At 38.3% G+C, this 21,262-nt stretch overlaps 1 protein-coding gene across 3 annotated transcripts in view; it reads right to left on the bottom strand.

Moving 5' to 3' along the window:
- Window positions 1-21,262, bottom strand: part of LOC126187474 (ADP-ribosylation factor GTPase-activating protein 1-like) — a 101,110-nt gene that overhangs the window by 54,844 nt on the left and 25,004 nt on the right. For all 3 annotated transcript variants that reach the window (XM_049928575.1, XM_049928574.1, XM_049928573.1), the window contains exons 4-5: window positions 4,680-4,879; window positions 1,041-1,155 (exon numbers count right to left, since the gene is read on the bottom strand). In XM_049928575.1, the coding sequence (XP_049784532.1) occupies window positions 1,041-1,155; window positions 4,680-4,879 (315 nt within the window). The remainder of the gene's footprint in view (window positions 1-1,040; window positions 1,156-4,679; window positions 4,880-21,262) is intronic.

The raw sequence follows: 21,262 nt of genomic DNA, 5'->3' as shown, positions 1-21,262 counted from the left end.
AGAAGTATGTTGGCTTGTGAGATGTCTGTAAGAAAGATCACTTTTCATTTTTAGCAACCCAAGTTGCTGCACATTTCTTTCCATGCAGTTCAACCTGAAGACTTTTAGATGTTGATGTCCAACCTTTTATCAAGATGATCAGTTCACATCAGGTTGCAGGTCTAGTTTGTCTCCATATATATTACCTCCAATAAACTTTCAACAATTTTTCCATCCAGTTCCATTGGTGACCAACAGTCCAAAACACAGGTTTCTGTCATTGCACAGTAATCCAATTTCCCAATATCAACAATACAGATATACAACATGATTATTTTAAAAAACATTAAGAAAACTACAACACACATCAAATTGACACAAGACTTGGATTATTGCACTTGGTGTATCACTGTTAGTAATTTTATTGTTATCAATGGCATCTCTGTGCCAGGCCAATGAATCTTCTCCTTTTCTTCATATCACTCATGATTATGGCAGCACAGCATGGCAACAATGTAAAGGGGGAAAAAGAAATTACTTGGATACAAAAAAGGAGAAATCTAATTTTCAACCTGTTTATAATCAGCTGCTCTATATCCCCAATATTCAATGAACGGCTGTTTACAACAATATAATTATCAATTAAAGATCTTAAATACTACATGCATAAATCTCTGATGACAAAGAATAGATTACTCTAAGATGTGTGAGATACTGAATCATCAAACCATTTCAAATGCTGTATGTACCTCTAAAAACCAAATTACTGCAGAGAAAGAATCTGAAGTGGTAACTTTTAACACAGAATGGAAACATTCTAATAGCCTCAATAAAACAGAAAATGCGTCAGTTGCAATGTTTCCACACTATTTTCTAACTATAATTTAGAATTGTGCGAAGCAGAGGTTTCAGATGGAAATTCTCCGCAGTCTTCTAATCATTCTTTTATTTACTTTAATACTGCGTGTTATACTAATAACTAACCACTTCTGGAAAATTGGTCAAAGCATTTGAAGATGAAAACCATACAGACAAACAAGCGAAAATAAAAATCAACTTACACTTGCAAGAGAGGAAACTGCAGTATCAAAGAATTCTTGAGAGCTACTACGAGGAGGTGTCTCCATAGTGTATCCAAAACCCGAATACCGCCCACCTTGGTTTGGAGGTACGCCACTGAAAATTAAAGTTAACATATAGAATTATGAATGCTACATAATTTATATGACGCTCGAAAGGCCTGGGTGACATGCACATAATGGAAAGAGTAAAGGTAACCACTCAAATGTGTAGTTGAGATGTTGAGCAGTTGACAGGCATGTAAACCACCTCGCTCACCCCCACTCCCATCCCCACAGATACAAACACCAGCCCTCTTAAATGCACACCATTTTTAATACTACACACCTTTTTACTATCCACTACTACAGTTCAGAATCAAGAGCTGTACGTAAATCTGTTACATGACAATCAATTTGGCTTTAGGAAAGGCACCAGGAATAAAAATAATAATTGGATCCTTTTACTGACCTCTCAGTTCAGATGGTACAGTTGCTGAAAGGTTCAAAGAAAACTTGGGTTTGATTTCAAAGATGTACCCGACTCATACGATAATAGTTGGTGTTGACTTTAATTTACCCTCGATATGTTGGTGAAAATACATGTTTAATTCTGGAGGTACGCATAAAATATCATCCGAAATTGTGCTAAATGCATTCTCTGAAAATTATTTCGAGCAGTAAGTTCATGAGCCCATGCGAATAGTAAACGGTTGTGAAAACACACTTGACCTCTTAGCAACAAATAATCCTGATTTAATAATGAGCATCAAAAGTGATATAGGGTCTAGTGAACACAGGGTTGTCGTAGCGAGACTGAATATTGTAATCCCCAAATCCCCCAAAAATATACCTATTCAAAAAAGCAGATAAAAACTGACTTGACGCTTTCCAGAGAGAGAAAAATCCACTCATTCCAAATTAATAATTTAAGTATAGACCACATGTGGCTTAAATTCAAAGAAATAGTATCAGCAGCAATTGAGAGATTTATACCAAATAAACTAACAAACGACAGAGCTGATCCTCCTCGGTACACAAAACGGGTTAGGACACTGATGTAGAAACAACAAAAAAAACATGCTAAATGAAACAGACACAAAATCCCCAAGATTGGCGATCTTTGACAGAAGCGCAAAATTTAGTGCTTAGTTCAATGCGAGAGGCCTGTAACAGTTTCTGCAATGAAACTGTCTTGAAATGTGGCAGAAAAAATGCAAAGAGATTCTGGTCACGTGTGAAGTATGTTAATGGCAAGAAACGATCAATGCCTTCTCTGCGCGATAACAATGGAGATACTATCGAAGACAGTGCTGCCAAAGCAGAGTTACTGAAGACAGTGCTGCCAAAGCAGAGTTACTAAACACGCCTTCCGAAAAACCTTCACAAAAAAAGAAGACAAAGCAAATATTCCAGAATTCGAATTGAAAATAGCTGCCCACATGAGTAACATAGAAGTAAATATCCTCGGAGTAGTGAAGCAACTCAAATCACTTAATAAAAGCAAGTCTTCTGGTCCAGACTGTATACCAATTAGGTTGCTTTCCGAGTATGCTGATGCATTAGCTCCATACTTAATCATATACAACCATTCGCTCGATGAAAGATCCGTACCCTATATCGGTTTCCTCCCCTTTTCTGCCCATCTCCTCTTCTCTCACTCTCTGATCTTGAGTCTGTTTACTGTTACTGCCTTTTAGTCACTTAAAATGAATGGATAAATCAGCTGGGATCATTGGTATATGGGGTATGAGACACCTCTCCTGCTGCTGGATCTTTGAGGATAGCAGCTTCACAGACAGTATTTTGATTAGTTTTAATATGCAAACGTGTAGGATTACAAATTTTTGGAAGATTCATGTTATGTGTACTGTTCAAATACGTCCATAAGCCATAAATACAACTTTCCTGTTTTTATATATGTATTTTCTACGGGAGAAACAATTTGTCTAATGGTTTAAATGCCCCGCTATTGCAGTTGGACATTTTCACAGTGCAGCATTTTCTTTCTCACAGTCTGTTTTACCCAAGAATCAGTACATTGTTGTTAAAAATTATTTAGCCTTTGTCCATCTGATTATTTACTGGAGTAACATGTACAAATTTCAAGTAAATAGATCAAGAACTTTTCAGGACATTTTCTTACAATATTTTCTCTTTCCATCCATCTGCACATTTATTAGAGCATTGTGTAAACATTGGAAAAAATCAACCAAAACCTTTAGATTTTTACGAACAGCATTAAACCATGTCTTGTCTTTATATAGCAGCCTGGAAGATATTTAGTGTTCCTTTTATTTTTTTACAGCCTGGTATTTCCTTAAAGTGGTACAGGCAATGTAACATGAAAATTTCACAGTAACAATTAGTTTCTTTTTTATACACACATTTCCATCAGTTCCTCTTGCACACACTCGGTGCTGTTTGGCAGGACTGTATTTTCTCCATCATCAGCAGAATAATTGCTGAAAAATGCTGCTCTGCTGATGACTGACAGTGTTGTGGCATATGGCAGGGACAACTTGAGGAAGGAGAAAATAAAATGCTTTTCGCTTTATTTCATCACACAAAAATCCAAAATGTCACTTCACACACACTAAATGATTTTTTCAACCTTTCTTCTATTCCATCATACTGGATACACAGACTTCTCTCAGTCTGCTTAATTTCATTTCGCATTATACAAACATAATCAACACCATATTTAATGTTTTCCATATTGATGTAGTCAGCTAATGAAAGTTCCCCATCATTATTGTCCTCCCCTTTTATTCCAAACACATTTCACTTCTGGCACACAACCATTTCTCTTCTGTTGCATACGTTATTTCTGGGAGAAGTTTGAATGTCTCTAATGTCAGCTTCACTGTAGTGCACGTCTCTTCGCTTTTCTCTTTTAGAAGTGTCAGTGAGTTAAGACAAGGAGTAGAAATTGCCAATTGTCTAGTAATATCTTTTGTTCAACAGTAGTTTTATGAGTAATTACCACCTGTGAAAATGCTGGTTAGTTCTCTGATTTACACTTTCTTGTAATTATTATTATGACCACACAAAAACTTCTGGATTTACAAAACAATCATTACTATACTGTACAGGCAATGAACATTTTAAAAAGTTGACACTTAGCAACATTGTTTCCCATGACAGCATGTAGGTTTTTTAAACACATTTGGTACAAACTACCGAGACAAGGGGTAAGGACAACAGAAATTGGTGCAAAGAACATGTACACTTGATATATGGAACTAGAATAAAGGACAAGTGAATTAATTTATAAAAGCCATAAGATATGGATGTATATTCATAAACTATAGATAATACTCTGTATACAAATTTGTAAAACTTAATAGAGAAAATAAAGAAAATAGAATTTGTAAGAGTTTAGACAGTAATAATGATGACAGGATTCTAAAAATTTCAAAATCAACAGTTTATGTTGAAGCTTGGGAGAAGAGGATAAAAATAGATCTATGTTTGTTTGCATGTACACGTGCATATGCATTAATTAGTGCATGTGTGTGTATGCATGTACACAGAAACTGGGCATTATGAATGCAATATGAAAAAATATAATTTTGGCAGATTCAAAGCAGTTTTTGAAACTAAGTGCACATATAATAAACAGCTGTAAAATTTACTCACTCTGGCCTTTGCGCATTTTCATTCTGAATACGAGAAAAAAATGCTTCCTTTTGGTCATACACTGATGCAGCTGTCATGTTTTGGTAACTGCCACCACAGTCTCCAGACTCATACGAATTACTATATTTTGTTGGTGATGCTTGCTTCTGAGCAGAAGATGTATTTGGGTCCCACGACTTTCCTTGTGCAAGAGTTGCAATCTGCGAAAACATTGAAACAAAATGTTTTATCACAAAAGGCCATGGACAGTAAGTCTTGATAGCTCACAACAAGTAAAGCATGTAGGGAAAAAGTAATTAATATTCCCCTTTTCATGTTCAAAAAACACAGACCACTTATTGCCAACTGTAGACACGAGGAGTAAGAATTCGTGTCATACAATCATGTATACATCTCCCATAACAAGATTAGATGGGAATGTCAGATACAAACTTGGAAAAAAAGTTGTGCAGCCTGCATTAGGGATGTACTCAGTTACTTACCCAACACATTCTCTTGGGAACAGTGTTAAGCGTTTCCTAGGCTGATCCAAGTGATGTGCTCTCTTCAGAAGAAAGGGAAAGTGGACGAGGTTCCAACTAAAGGTCAATATCATTATAACAAATTTTCAATGTCTACGAGGTTACCATGTACAATAAAACTACTGCTTACTTCAGTAATTGTACTTAATTGGCCTGTTGTTCATTCATTTATTAAGTAGTAGCTCATAAGTTGTTGACCCAATTAACTCCTTTTTGCCTGAATTATTGGTGGGTTGCCATTTCACCAATGTCGCAGTGAGTGGGTATCTTTTGTTGCAAAGGCTTTGGATGCAGACCATGGGGCACTGCTATAGAAATTACTGTGCTATGGAATCAATGCAAATTAATACAATTGGTTCCACTTCTCACTTACATGGTATGAAACAACAGAATTTGAGAAGGTCACATAACGAGAATTGTATTGTTAACCAACCCAATGCTTTTTCAATATTCCAAGATTTTTGCTATCTTGATTGTTCACGTTTGGCGTGTTAGTGTAGAAAGTTTCACAAATTGAGCTAAGTGAAAAATCCGTGTATTTTTCATGTTTACTTATATATATAAGCCAATTTCATATTTTCTTTTGTGAGTGATTGAGTGTGTTGGATAGGTCCTATATGAAATTCTACTGACTTACTTTTAACTATTTGCATCATTTCTACATTATCTGTCACTTATTTCTGAATGTTTGGGAGAATTGCTCAAAATTTATAGTATATCTTCAGTGTTAATAGCATTTCAGGTCCTTAGACAATTTGGAAGCAGTATCCTTTATCAGTCTTTTCCTCCCTAATTAAGTGTATCTTTACATGATTAGAAAGCATATTTCTGAGACTTTTCAGAGGCTTGTAAGCATTACACATAACACACCTTGTAGTAAGCTGTGAACTACAGTTGTGTATCCTGCAAACATTGGAAGCAATCTCTTTTCAAAAAATTATTGCGCTTATCACAGTGTGGCTATGAATGTGATTAATGCAATGATTTCACTATGTTCTACTCACTGACCTGTTTCTTCTAAGTCATTGTTTGAAATTTTTATGATCATAACATGAACTTAGCTCTTATGAAATGAACTGTGTTGCAGTGTAATATTGTGTTTTGCATATATTATTGCTGCCATATATAATCCAACTGTAGTGATATTTTTAACATTTGTCGTACATGACCACTGTTTCTGAAATTGTTACATGTCTATTAGTGAGCATTATCTTTCAAAAGTTCAAGGCAGTTATACTAAATAAATCCATCAATTTTATCTGAGGTTTTCTCCTGTTATTCACACAAATATCTTTCTTGGGTCTTGTAGCTTCAAATCTTAAAAGGAATTTGCAGTCCTTTTAATGCATGAGAAATTCTGAAATTAAGACAAACACTGCACAAATAAAAATACAGTCTCATTGTGGATGTGCCCTTGGGAATGGGATTTGTTAGTTGCTGTTCATAAGCAGCTGGAAAAATCTCCAACTGTAGCTCCTGGAAGCAGCTTTGAATGGTTGTATTTGGCGGATCCTGTGGATATCGTCTCCTCACCCAGAAGTACAGTATCTATCAGCCCTTGACTGTCAGTGACATGTCGAGGGGCACTGTACAAAGAAGCAGGCACCATGGAAAACTAAGGGTATCACATCCATCAACCTAAACAACACGTCTGAGGTGCTGTCTTAAACTGAAACTGAGCCAGTGAGACACTTCACCTGTTGAGAAGCTTACTATGTCCCATGTCATTGGGAAGAAAGTGCAAAAAGATGGTGATGGTTGTCATCTTCAGTTGAAAGACTGATATGATGTAGCTCTCGAACTTAGTCTACACTATGCAAGACTCTTAAGCTCTACAATCTACTGCATCAATTTTGAACCTAGGTACTGTATTCATCCTTTGGTCTCTCCACAATTTTAGCCTCCACACTTCCTTCCATACCCAAACTGATGATTACTTAATGCTTTAGGATACGTCCTATCCACCAATCCCTTCTTATAGTCGAGTTTGCCACAAATTTCTTTTTTCCTGAATTAGAGTCAGTACCTCTTCATCACTTAATCTATGCATCTAGTCTTCTTCATTCTCTTCTTGTACCAGATTTCAAAAGGTTCTATTTTGCTTATCGTCCATGTTTCACTTTTGTACAAGACTACACTTCACACAAATATGTTCAGGAAAGGCTTCCTATCATCTAAATTTATATCCAATGTTAAAAATTTTTATTCTTCAGCACTGGTTTTCTTATTACTACCAGTCTGCATTTTTTATACTCCTTACTACAACCACTGTTGCTTATTTTGCATCCCAAGTAACAAAACTAAGCTACTACTATTACTGTGTCACTTCCTAATCTAATTACAACAGTGTTCTTGTACATGTACATGATTACTCCGCAATTAAGTGCCTGGCACAGGATTTATCAAAACACCTTCAAGCTATTTCTCTACCGTTCAACTCTCAAAGAGTGCACAAGAAAAACAAACTCTTACATCTTTCTGTGCGAGCTCTGATTTTTCTTGTTTTATTATGATGATCATTCCTCTGTATGTATGTGAGCATCGATGAAATATTTCCACTCACTGAGGAGAAAGTTGGTGATAGAAATTTGATGAGAAGATCCTGCCTCAATGAAAAACACCTTTGTTTCAATGATTGCCACCACAATTCATATATTATAGCCATGGCACTCTCTCTCCTACTTTGCAATAATACAAAATGAGCTGTCCTTCTTTGGACTTTGATGCCATACATCAATCCTACCTGAAGGGCATCCCACACTGCATAGCAATACTCCAGAAGAGGGCAGACAAGCATAGTGTAAGCAGTCTCTTTAGTAGACCATTAGAATTTTACAAGTGTTCTGCCCATAAATCACAGTCTTTAGTTTGCTATCCCCACAACATTTTCTATGTGATCATTCCAATGCAACTGCAATCTGTCACCCTTGTTTTACATTTGTTTATGTTCATTGTATAACCTGTTTTCAAGAAACTACCCATTCTGTTCAACTGTTATTTCGAGTCCTATGTCCTCTATGATAGAATTACAAACATCAATTTTTTTAATTTCTTCTTCCTTAACTGTAATTCCCATCCCAAATTTCTTTTTAGTTTCCTTCACAGCCTTCTTGGTGTACACACTGAATAACATCGGACACAAGCTACAACCCTGTCTGTCTCACTCCCATCTCAACTACTGATTTCCATTCATGTCTTTCGACTCTCATAACTGAAGTTTAGTATTTGAACAAGTGGTAGATAACCTTTCTTTTCTGTATTTTATCCCCACCACCTTCAGAATTTCAGTTAACATTGTCAAAAGCCTTCTATAAATCTACAAATGTCATAAATTTAAGTTTGCCTGTCTTCAATATAAGATAGATTGAAGGGTCAGTATGGGCTCACATGTTCTGACATTTTTTAAGAACCCAACCAGGTCTTCTACGAGGTCAGCCTCTACCAGTTTTTCTACCATTCTCTAAACAATTCATGTCCATTATCTTGCAACCATGGCTTGTGGTTTTGCAATATTCACACTTGTCAGCACACGCCTTCTTTGGAATTGCAATGTAACAGTCTTCTTGACATCTGAAGGTATTTTTCCCATCTCATATAATTTGCATACCAGGCGAAATATAGTTTTGCCTGTTTGTTCTCCTGAGGCTCTCCATAATAATGGCGGAATGTCGTCTACTTCAGGAGCCTCATTTTAACTATGGCCTTTCAGTGCCATGTTAAATTATTCTTGTAGCATCATTATCGCCAATCTCATCTTTTTTCACTACCTCTTCCCTTTCTATAATATTTTCTTCAAATTCATTTCCCTTGCATAGCCTTTCTATGTATTGCTGGTACCCATGGACCAAGGGTGGCTTCGTTGCCTAGTAATCTTAACATCCTGCACCCGAGGTTTGGGCTCTGCCACTGCTTCAATCGAAACCAATGGCAGCCACAAACATCTGGTATAAGAAATAACTCATGTTCTGCCAATGGCCATGTCAAAGAGAGCAGATGAGTGGACAGGAGTTCAGGACAACCTCATGCTCTTGCCATGGGTTAACTGAAACTTATAATTAACTAGCTGGGGGACTGTCTTTCCCAGGGAGAAGATAGGAGATTGTGTTGCATTTTTGATCAATTTCTGTTCTTCATTTCTGATGAGATTTACTTGCAGAAATGTATGGTCTTTGTTGGGTAATGTTAGTACTGATCCCATGTTGCGACAGATTTTTCCTTGGACGGTAAAAATATGATCAATTTCATATCTATTAGTGCTGGTCGAAGTGACACTGAAAGAAGTAATTTGGAAGCAGGTATTGTATGCTTTTATATTTTGAAGAAAGTGTTTTGATCTACATCTACATCCATACTCAGCAAGCCACCCGACGATGTGTGGCGAGGGGGTACCTTGAGTACCTCTATCAGTTCTCCCTTCTATTCCAGTCTCGTATAGTTCATGGAAAGAAAGATTGTTGGTATGCCTCTGTGTGGGCTCTAATCTCTCTGACTTTATCCTCATGGTCTCTTCATGAGATATACGTAGGAGGGAGCAATATACTACTTGACTCCTCAGTGAAGGTATGTTCTCGAAACTTCAACAAAAGCCCATATCGAGTTACTGAGCGTCTCTCTAGCAGAGTCTTCCACTGGAGTTTATCTATCATCTCCGTAATGCTTTCGCACTGGTGAGCATTATTCTAGCAGTGGGCGAACAAGTGTACTGTAACCAACTTCCTTTGTTTTCGGGCTGCATTTCCTTGGAATTCTTCCAATGAATCTCAGTCTGGCATCTGCTTTACTGGCAATTAATTTTATATGGTCATTCCATTTTAAATCACTCCTAATGCCTACTCCCACATAATTTATGGAATTAACTGCTTCCAGTCGCTGACCTGCTATATTGTAGCTAAATGATAAAGGATCTTTCTTTCTTTCTATGTATTCACAGCACATTACACTTGTCTACATTGAGATTCAATTGCCATTCCCTGCACCATGCGTCAATTCGTTGCAGATCCTCCTGCATTTCAGTACAATTTTCCATTGTTACAACCTCTTGATATATTACAGCATCATCCGCAAAAAGCTTCAGTGAACTTCCGATGTTATCCACAAGGTCATATATATATATATATATATATATATATATATATATATATATATATATATATATATATATATATATATATATATATATATATAAAGAAAGATGATGAGACTTACCCAACAAAAGCGCTGGCAGGTCGATAGACACATAAATAAACACAAACATACACACAAAAAACAAACATACACACAAAAACATACACACAAAAACACAAAAAATATATATTTTGTGAATAGCAACGGTCCTATGACACTCCCCTGCGGCACACCTGAAATCATTCTTACTTTGGAAGACTTCTCTCCATTGAGAATGACATGCTGTGTTCTGTTATCTAGTAACTCTTCAATCCAATCACACAATTGGTCTGATGGTCCATATGCTCTTACTTTGTTCATTAATGCCTTGCGGAAGTCGAGAAACACGGCATCTACCTGGGAACCCATATCTATGGCCCTCTGAGTCTCGTGGACGAATAGCGCGAGCTGGGTTTCACACGATTGTCTTTTTCAAAACCCATGCTGATTCCTACAGAGTAGATTTCTAGTCTTCAGAAAAGTCATTACACTATCATAATACATGTTCCAAAATCCTACAACTGATCAACGTTAGAGATATAGGTCTATAGTTCTGCACATCTGTTCGACATCCCTTCTTGAAAACGTAGATGACCTGTGCCCTTTTCCAATCCTTTGGAATGCTACACTCTTCTAGAGGCCTACGGTACACCGCTCCAAGAAGGGGGGCAAGTTCTTTCGCGTACTCCGTGTAAAATCGAACTGGTATCCCATAAGGTCCAGCGGACTTTCCTCTTTTGAGCAATTTTAATATTTTTTCTGTCCCTCTGTCATCTATTTCGATATCTACCAATTTGTCATCTGTGTGACAATCTAGAGAAGGAACTACAGTGCAGTCTTCCTCTGTGCAACAGCTTTGGAAAGAGACATTTAGTATTTCGGCCTTAAGTCTGTCATCCTCTGTTTCAGTACCACTTTGGTCGCAGAGTGTCTGGACACTTTGTTTTGATCCATCTACCACTTTGACATAAGACCAAAATTTCTTAGGATTTTCTGCCAAGTCAGTACATAGAACTTTACTTTCGAACGCATTGAACGCCTCCCGCATAGCCCTCCTCACACTACATTTCACTTCGTGTAATTTTTGTTTGTCTGTAAGGCTTTGGCTATGTTTATGTTTGCTGTGAAGTTCCCTTTGCTTCTGTAGCAGTTTTCTAACTCAGTTGTTGTACCACGGTGGCTCTTTTCCATCTCTTACGATCTTGCTTGGCACATACTCATCTAGTGCATATTGTACGATGGTTTTGAACTTTGTCCACTGATCCTCAACACTATCTGTACTTGAGATAAAACTTTCATGTTGAGCTGTCAAGTACGCTCTGAAATCTGCTTTTTGTCCCTTTTGCTAAACAGGAAAATCTTCCTACCTTTTTTAATATTTCTATTTGCGGCTGAAATTGCTTTATGATTGTAGATTCCCTGTTCTGCATTAACTGTTTCAAATAGTACAGGTCTGTTTGTCACCAGAAGGTCTAATATGTTATCACCACGAGTTGGTTCTCTCGTTAACTGCTCAAGGTAGTTTTCAGATAATGCACTTCAAAAAAATTCACTGGATTCTTTGTCCCTGCCACCCGTTATAAACGTTTGAGTCTCCCAGTCAACATCTGTTAAATTAAAATCTCCACTCAGAACTATAACATGGTCGGGAAATCTACTCGAAATATTTTCCAAATTTTCCTTCAGGTGTTCTTTCACAACAGCTGTTGAGCCAGGGGGCCTATAGAGACATCCAGTTACCATGTTTGAGCCTGCTTCAACCATGATCTTCACCCGAATAATTTCACATTTCGGATCTATGTCAATTTCCTTCGATACTATTGCACTTCTGGAGTTTCCCCAGCAATGTAATGTAAAAATTCATGTGGAGGTGCATTGTCATTATTACAGCCTGGATTTTCCATTGTTTAAACTTCTATTATAACTTTTTTCTGAGATTTCAGATACTGTTCAAGACTGAAACCATTAAACGATACACTGAGGTGACAAAAATTATGGGATACCTGCTAACATAGCGTTGGACCTCCTTTTGCCTGGTGTAGTGCAGCAAATCGAAATGGTCTGGACTAACAAGTCATTGGAAGTTTCCTGCAGGAATACTGAGACATGCTGTCTCTGTACCCATCCATAATTGCAAAAGTGTTGCTGGTGCAGGATTGTGTGTATGAACTGACATCTTGATTATGTTCCATAATTATTCAATGGGATTGATGTTGGGTGATTTGGGTGGCTAAATCATTCCTTTGAATTGTCCAGAATGTTGTTCAAACCAACCGGCAATTGTGGCCCGGTGAGATGTCTGGGAACACGAAGTCCATGAATGGCTGCAAACGGTCTCCAAGTAGCCAAACCCAACCATTTACAATCAACGATCAGTTCATTTGAAGCAGATGACCCAGTCCACTCCATGTAAACACAGCCCATACCATTATGGAGTCACCACAAGCTTGCACAGTGCCTTGTTGACAACTTGGGTCCACAGCTGCTTGGGATTTGTGCCACACACTAACCCTACAATCACCTCTTACCAACTGAAATTGGGACTCACCTGACCAGGCCATGGTTTTCCAGTCATTTACAGTCCAATCAATATAGTAACAAGCCGAAGAGAGGTGCTGCACACAATGACATGATGTTAGTAAAGGCACTCATGTTTGTCTGCTGCCATAACCCATTAATGCCAAATTTTGCCACATGGTCCTAACAGATATGTTCATTGCACATCCCACATGGATTTCTGTGGATATTTCATACAGTGTTGCTTATCTGTTAACACTGAAAATTCTATGTGAATGCTGCTGCTCTCAGTTAAGTGAAGGCCGTCTGCAACTGAATTGTCTGTGGTGAGAGGTAATAACTAAAAAATGGATTTTTGGCACACTCTTGACACTGTGGATCTCACAATATTCAATTCACTAATGATTTACGAAATGGAATGTGCCATTGTCTATCTCCAAATACCATTCCACATTCAAGGTCTGTAAATTCCCATATGCAGCCATAATCACACCAGTCACTGTTACACATGAATCATCTGAGTGCAAATGACAGCTCCACCAATGCACTGCCCTTTTATACCTTGTGTACGTGATACTACTGGCATCTGATCTGTATATATGCACATCGCTATTCCACAGTTTTTGTCACCTCAATGTATAAACATGCTTTGGAGGCCAAAAGTTTAATATTAACCAAACACATATATTACATTCAGTGCTGTGGACTGCATCGTTTGCTGCCTTAGGAAAAATTAAACAGATAAGTACTCAAGCTTCATTTGTATTTTCATTCAGTGTTCAGTAAAGTGGAACTTTTGGAGAAAATGCGTGAAATTTCATTATTTTTACTGTAGAAGCTAAAGGTTTGTGGAAATGATGACCACATCAATTAAAAAAGTAAAGCAGATATAGAAAGTATGGAGCGGAATAATACAGGCTTTGATCAAAGTATTGTAACTTCATTTTTGGGGTGGAAATTCAGTTCCTGTAAATTTGCTTAAGGGGATAACAATTACAAGTCAGTCACAAGTCGAAATTTGTTAACAAACTGTAGAAACAAAAAATGAAGTAGCTTATCAAGTAGAAGAAACATAACAAAATTTTGCAGGTAAATAGCAAACTAAAATGTGAATTGGGTTGTCAGGCAGTCAAATGCAGGAATTTCAAGGTCAAATAATGAATGAATATTGAACTTCAGAATAGTCACATTCAACTTCCAAAAAACCATGAATTAAAACTTCCTGTCAAGCCAGGGCAGGAATAGTTAAGTTCTAGGGTGTAATACTGTAGTTAACTTTGAAAGCCTTGATGTAACTAATGCAGTTAAGATCAATGACTAGTGTATCACACCACCCATGGCTGGAGCGTAATTGCTTCTGATTAGGCCTACCTTTGATTTTAGATATCCTTATCCTGGTGTTTTTTTCACAAAAATGATCCATATTAACAATTCTGTGCTCACTTTAGCAATTTCATCTCTGTTGTGTACCAATGTCTTTGTACCATGTATGGAAATAAAATCGATGAGTTTTAGAATTACAGTGGTGTGGGCTACATCATTTCATTAAGCAAATTAATAATCTGTATTAACATTGTAACACAGTGGAGAAAGAGAGAATATTTCACTGGCAAGAGTGGCCACAAGATTTCTTCTCCTAGCCTCAGCAGCAGCAGATGAAGACAAAGAAGACTAAGAAGAATGACGACAACAACAACATACACTATGTGATCAACAGTATCCGGACACCTGGCTGAGAATGACTTACAAGTTCTTGGCATCTTCCATCGGTAATGCTAGAATTCAATATGGTGTTGACCCATCCTCAGCCTTGATGGCAGCTTCCACTCTTGCAGGCATATGTTCAATCAAATGCTGGAAGGTTTCTTGGGGAATAGCAGCTCACTCTTCACGGAGTGCTGCACTGAGGAGAGGTATCCATGTTGATCAGTAAGGCCTGGCACGAAGTCAGCATTTCAAAGGTGTTCTATAGGACTCAGGTCAGGACTCTGTGCAGGCCAGACCATTACAGGGATGTTATTGTCATGTAACTACTTCACCATAGGCTGTGCATTATGGACAGATGCACGACCATGTTGAAAGGTGTAATCGCCACCCTCTAATTGCTCTTCAACAATGGGAAGCAAGAAGATGCTTAAAACATCAATGTAGGCCTGTACTATGGTAGTGCCATGCAAAGCAACAAGGGGTGCAAGCCTGCTCCATGAAAAACACGACCACACCATAACACCATCGTTTCTGAATTTTACTGTTGGCACTATACACGCTGGCAGATGATGTTCACCGGGCATTCACCATACCCCCACCCTGTCATTGGATCACCACATTGTGTACCATGATTTGTCAATCCATTCAACATTTTTCCACTATTCAATTGTCCAATGTTTATGCTTCTTACACCAGGCAAGGCATCATTTGGCATTTACTGGCGTGATGTGTGGCTTATGAACAGCTGCACAACCATGAAACCCAAGTTTTTTCACCTCCCACCTAACTGTCATAGTACTTGCAGTCTGGAATTTCTGTGTGATGGTCTCGATAGATGTCTGCCTATTACACATTACGACCCTCTTCAACTATCAGTGGTCTCTGCCAGTCAACAGACAAGGTCGGCCTGTACGCTTTTGTGCTGTATGTGTCTCTTCATGTTTCCACTTCACTATCACATCAGAAACAGTTGACCTAGGGGTGTTTAGGAGTGTGGAAATCTTGTGTAGAGACATATGACACAAGTGACATGCAATCACCTGACCACGTTCGAAGTCTGTGAGTTCCGCGGAGCACCCCATTCTGCTCTCTCACAATGTCTAATGACTACTGAGGTCACTGATATGGAGTACCTGGCAGTAGGTGGCCACACCATGCACATAATACGAAAAACATGTGTTTTGGGGGTGTCCCGATACTTTTGATCACATAGTGTATGTGAGGTTGTGATGTAATTATTTTATCTAATGGTATGCAGAAGTCGATGTTCTGAGTGAAGTAGGTCACACCGATAATGAGATAAAACTTTCTTAAAAAACAAGACTAATATCTGTCAGAGGAAAGTGGAAGGTAATATTGAAGTTGTCAAAAACAGATAGATTTTCAGACTATTCAAAATCTATTGTACAACGGAACTTGAAAAAGTACGGTAACTTTTATTGAATACTGCACTGCACTTCAAAAGTGACACTATTCAACATACATCACCAGGTCTCTGTAAACAATGATCAGAACTGCTACATCACAGCCATTCACCTCTCACATAGCAACTAGTCAGACATCAGTATCAATGTGAATGGCCAACAAAGCAAAGCAACAGGATACACTCCAGCAGGCAACAGCCATAAGGTTCCATGTGCCTGCCACACCAGCAGGTGGCAGCATCATCACTACAAGATGTACCTGGTCCCATGGACTACTTGCCTCTGTTGGGTCACATGGTTGTGAACAGACCCAGCTATGTCCTGGTACCTTCACAGTATTTCAGCTGGCACCCGGGCTGTGACAGGCAGTCCATTCCTAATGAGTTCTGGACCAGATGCCGACAGCAGTAGCAGTTCAGTCAGTATTGTTAAGGCATCAGTAAGACCTGTGATACTGTATTCCAACCAGAAACATCCTCTGTTTGGAGCAATCAGTGCCATCACCAGGCTTTGCCAAGAAATGACCTCTGCACCAGCAGCATGGTGTGGACTTGGGTATTGTCTGTCATAGTACTGCGAGTTATTAATTTTTTCATTTCAAAGTGAACTCAGCAATTAATTTTGAAATTTCTAGGGGCCATCAGCAAAACAATCATTGTGCCATTCAAGTGCAATTTTGACTTGATTACATACTGTCAATCTAAAAACTTATTCCAAGGACGAGACCTGAGTTCAAGTATTCACTAATAAATTTGTTCTGCATTGTTTACCCTGGGTTGCATTATTATTGTGCCTTCTGCAGTGTTGTACATATTAGGAATGTTCTACCAATCGTTCAATTCCTCAAAGATCTCAATGAGAGATATCTGCTCCTTGGTTGTAGAGCCATTTGAGAAAGGCTGTGTTAACACCCTCATCATCAGAAATTCTGTGATTGCTGGGCATCAGTTCAACTGCATGAACACTGTCATCTGGGGTCAATGTCTATGGACTTCCCCTCCAGTCTATGTGGCCTTGGTCAAATTGCTGCACCATTTGATTGTGGCTGGACATGACACTGCATTTGGTCCATGGACTACCAGAATTTCTGGGCAATTCAATGTGAAACTTAGATACGTTGCTCACATGACATGCATTCTCCTGTGTACTTCATATTTGGAAAATATTTCCAGCTGGCACGCCATTTGACTTCCACACTGTGATGTAACTTATCCGTGATGAAGCAGAACTGTTAGCAAGAAACCAAGAACATGTAATCTCTTCTGACAATGAGCTTTCTTGTTGTGCAATGTTCTTAGTGTGGAACAACATGTGCAGCTGGCTTCTTTAAGTCCTCTCATATGTAAAGAATCTGTTTGGGAAAGACTATCTCAATTTTTTAAACAAGTGCAGCTTGACTGGTGGGAGAAATATCTTAATGAAATTTGTACACAATTTAAAAGTAATTGGGAAAACATTAGTGGTAATATATTAAATAATGTTGATTCCTGTGAAATTTTGATACTAATAAGAAAATTTGCAATTTTGGTCTTTCAGTTACATTAAGGTAAAGACTAACTGATGTACATGAAAGCAGAGCTATTATTGTTTCTGTTAAAATGTTACACTGTTTTGCCAATTCATTTAAGACTGGTAGTAAAATGTGAAAGTAGGATTGTGTATAGCTATGGGACTGTTATAGGAAAGATACCACTGAATGTATTAATACAGTCTAAAAACTACAAAGTAAATTAATGTGCAATAAAACAAAAAACAGTAACTTACACAAATGTGCCTCTAAGGGAGAATTGTAAGCATTTTTCTTTATATTGTTAAATGAACTCTGACTTTGCTAAGTTGAGGTTTATGTTAGGATTTATGCTGTACTATGAATACTGAAAATGAACAGGGAAACAGGGCAGAGAATGAGTTAGGGCAAACAGTTCAGTGATAAGGTTGTTCTCATCAGAATTGACAGCAAACCAACACCTACAGTAATAGTTCAGATATATGTGTCAACATCACACGCAAAATGTGAAGACAGAAAGTATATGAGGATACTGAAAGGATAATTCACTATGTAAGAGAAGGAGATAATCTATCATGGGCAGCTGGAATATGGGAGTAAGAATGAGAGTGCAGAAAGCCTAACTGAGCTGTGAAATAAATTTCAGCAAGTAATAGTGAACATATTGTCAAAAATAACAAGATAAGGAGGTATACTTGATAAACGCCAAGAGACACGGGAGGATTCTGACAGAAATTCTGAAATTAGATACTGGACTGCAAGGTGTACCCAGGAGCAGATGTAGACTTGGCTCACAATTTAGTAGTAAGTTTAAGAGACTCACCTGGAAGAATCTATGTGGAAATCAGTGGGATACTGATGTAGTGAATTAATGATGAGATTTATTTGAAGATCTCTAATGCTGTAAGTACTGCAATAATGAATACCACCAAAGGCAGTTCAGCTGAATGGGAATGGACATACAGAGATTAGTACAGGGAAGATAACTGTAAACAAGCCCTGGGCAACCTAAGAAAATCTTCAACTGATTGTGATAAGAAGAAAGTACAAAAATGTTCAGGGAAGTACAAGAATTTAGAAACACAAGTCACTTAAGAATTAAAAACAGCAAGTGCAGGGACGCCAATGTGAAACGGCTGCAGGAAAAATACGAAGAAATCTAAGAGGACATAATCGTGAGAACAAATGATTCGACATATACAAAAGCCTAAACAACCTTCCATGATATCAAAAGGAAGTGAGTCAGCATTCAGAGTGGAATCTGAATTCCACTCTTAAGCCACAGATGAGAGAGCAGATAGGTGCAGAGGGTACATTGAAGACCTCTGCAACTGGGAGGCCTTATCTGATGATGTGATCAAGGAAGAAATAGGTGCTGATCTGGAAGACAGAGGATCCAGTACTGGAGGCATAGTTTAACAGAGCTATGGAAGACTTGCAATCAAATAATGAAGAAGGGATGGATTACATTCACTGCGACTTTCTAAAATCATTGGAGGAAGTGATAACCAAGGGACTACTCAGGTTGTTGTGTAGAATCTGAGTCTGGAGACATACAATTAGACTTTCCGAAAAAGATCATCTGCACTATCAGAAAGGTAGAAAAGGCGGAGGTGTGCCAGAACTAGTGCATAATCAGCTCAACAGCTCATACATCCAAGTTTCTGAAAGAATAATACATAGAAGAATTGAAAAGAAAATTAGGATCTGTTGGATGACAAATTGGCTTTTGGAAATATAAGGGCACCAGAGGGGCAGTTCTGACAGTGCAATTGATAAGAGAAGCAAGACTGAAGAAAAATAAACGCATATTCATAGATTCGTTGACCTCAAAAATGCACTGAACAATGAAGAATGTGCAAGACATTTGAAACTCTGAGAAAAATAGGAGTAAGATATAGGTAAAGATTAATAATTTACAATATGTACAAGAGCCAAGAAGGAACAGTAAGAACAGAAAATCAATAATTAAAAGGAATGTAGTATTTTGCACCTACTGTTCAATCTATACATCAAAGAAGCAATGACAAAAATAAAAGAAATGTTCAAGATTGGGATTAAAAATCAGGGTGAAAAAACGTGAATGATAAGATTCACTTATGACATTGCTATCCTCAGTGAAATGAAGAATTATAGGACCTGCTGAATGGAATGAACAGTCTGCAATTTATTCACCAGTCAGTCAATTTCATGCATCACTTCATCCAAGTTATGTGAAAAGCACGAGAGAGACAATGCGTTTACCAACATGAACAAGCAACAGTGGCAACTGACTGATTTCCAGGCATGCACTAACCCCACACTGTTTCTGTCAGCCGAACCACAATCTGCAGCCTACAAAAATTCACACATCTAACCTTCACCACTAAAGTGCATGCAAAAACTTTGAATGAAATGACAGGGCTGGGAAAAAGTTGGTTGGGCACAAAATAGGTATGCGATTCATCTGGTAAAAACAAGACGATATTGTTGAGACCCTGTGTCCTTAAGGAGGTGTAAGTAAATATGACATTCAAACCAAACAATGGAAATGCCAGGTAGTAATAACCACAATGTAGGAAAAGACTACTTACCACAAAGAAGACATGTTAAGTTGCAGAAAGGCACAACTAGAGGATACATACATAAGTTTCCAGCCACAGCCTTTATCAACGAAAGAGAAAAACACACCATTCACACACACACAAGCAAGCACACCTCGTGCACACATGACCACCAACTCTAGCATCTCTGGCTCAAGATGCTGGAGTTGGCAGTCATGTGTGCATTAGGTGTGCTTGCTTGTGTGTTTGAATTGTGTGTGTTTCTCTTTTGCTGATAAAGGCTGTGGCCAAAACCTTTACGTAAGTGTATTAATTGTGCCATCTGCAACTTAACGTATCTTCTTCACAGTAAGTAGTAATACAGGGTGTTACAAAAAGGTACGGCCAAACTTTCAGGAAACATTCCTCACACACATAGAAAGAAAATATGTTATGTGGACATGTGTCCGGAAACTCTTACTTTCCATGTTAGAGCTCATTTTATTACTTCTCTTCAAATCACTTTAATCATGGAATGGAAACACACAGCAACAGAACGTACCAGCATGACTTCAAACACTTTGTTACAGGAAATGTTCAAAATGTCCCCCGTCAGTGAGGATACATGCATCCACCCTCCGTCGCATGGAATCCCTGATGTGCTGATGCAGCCCTGGAGAATGGCGTATTGTATCATATCCGTCCACAATATGAGCACGAAGAGTCTCTACATTTGGTACCAGGGTTGCGAGGACAAGAGCTTTCAAATGCTCCCGTAAATGAAAGTCAAGAGGGTTGAGGTCAGGAGAGCATGGAGGCCATGGAATTGGTCCGCCTCTACCAATCCATCGGTCACCGAATCTGTTGTTGAGAAGCGTACGAACACTTCGACTGAAATGTGCATGAGCTCCATTGTGCATGAACCACTCTCTTTTTTTTTTTTTTTTTTTTCGGGCGCAAAACTGCTCTGGTCATTAGCGTCCGGTCCATGACATAGGAAACAGTAAAAACTGAAAATGGAAACCAGCAGCAGTGGGAACAAAACTCAAAAAATTAGAGAAACTAAAAGCAGAAGAAGGCTTAAAAATCCACTACAGAAAGGAGTTGGTTGTCCCCCAAAAGAAAGCTTCAAATGACTGACGTCATTTCACTGGCACTAATAAACTTGAGAACGCAATCGGCCGAGCGCGTGTCATCTGCTAAAATTGACGATATATCAGGC

Source organism: Schistocerca cancellata, chromosome 5 (assembly GCF_023864275.1).
Source record: "Schistocerca cancellata isolate TAMUIC-IGC-003103 chromosome 5, iqSchCanc2.1, whole genome shotgun sequence".
In the NCBI taxonomy this organism is placed as follows: domain Eukaryota; kingdom Metazoa; phylum Arthropoda; class Insecta; order Orthoptera; family Acrididae; genus Schistocerca; species Schistocerca cancellata.
Note: the sequence above shows the minus strand (reverse complement) of the source record. Positions and strands in the feature narration are given on the sequence as shown.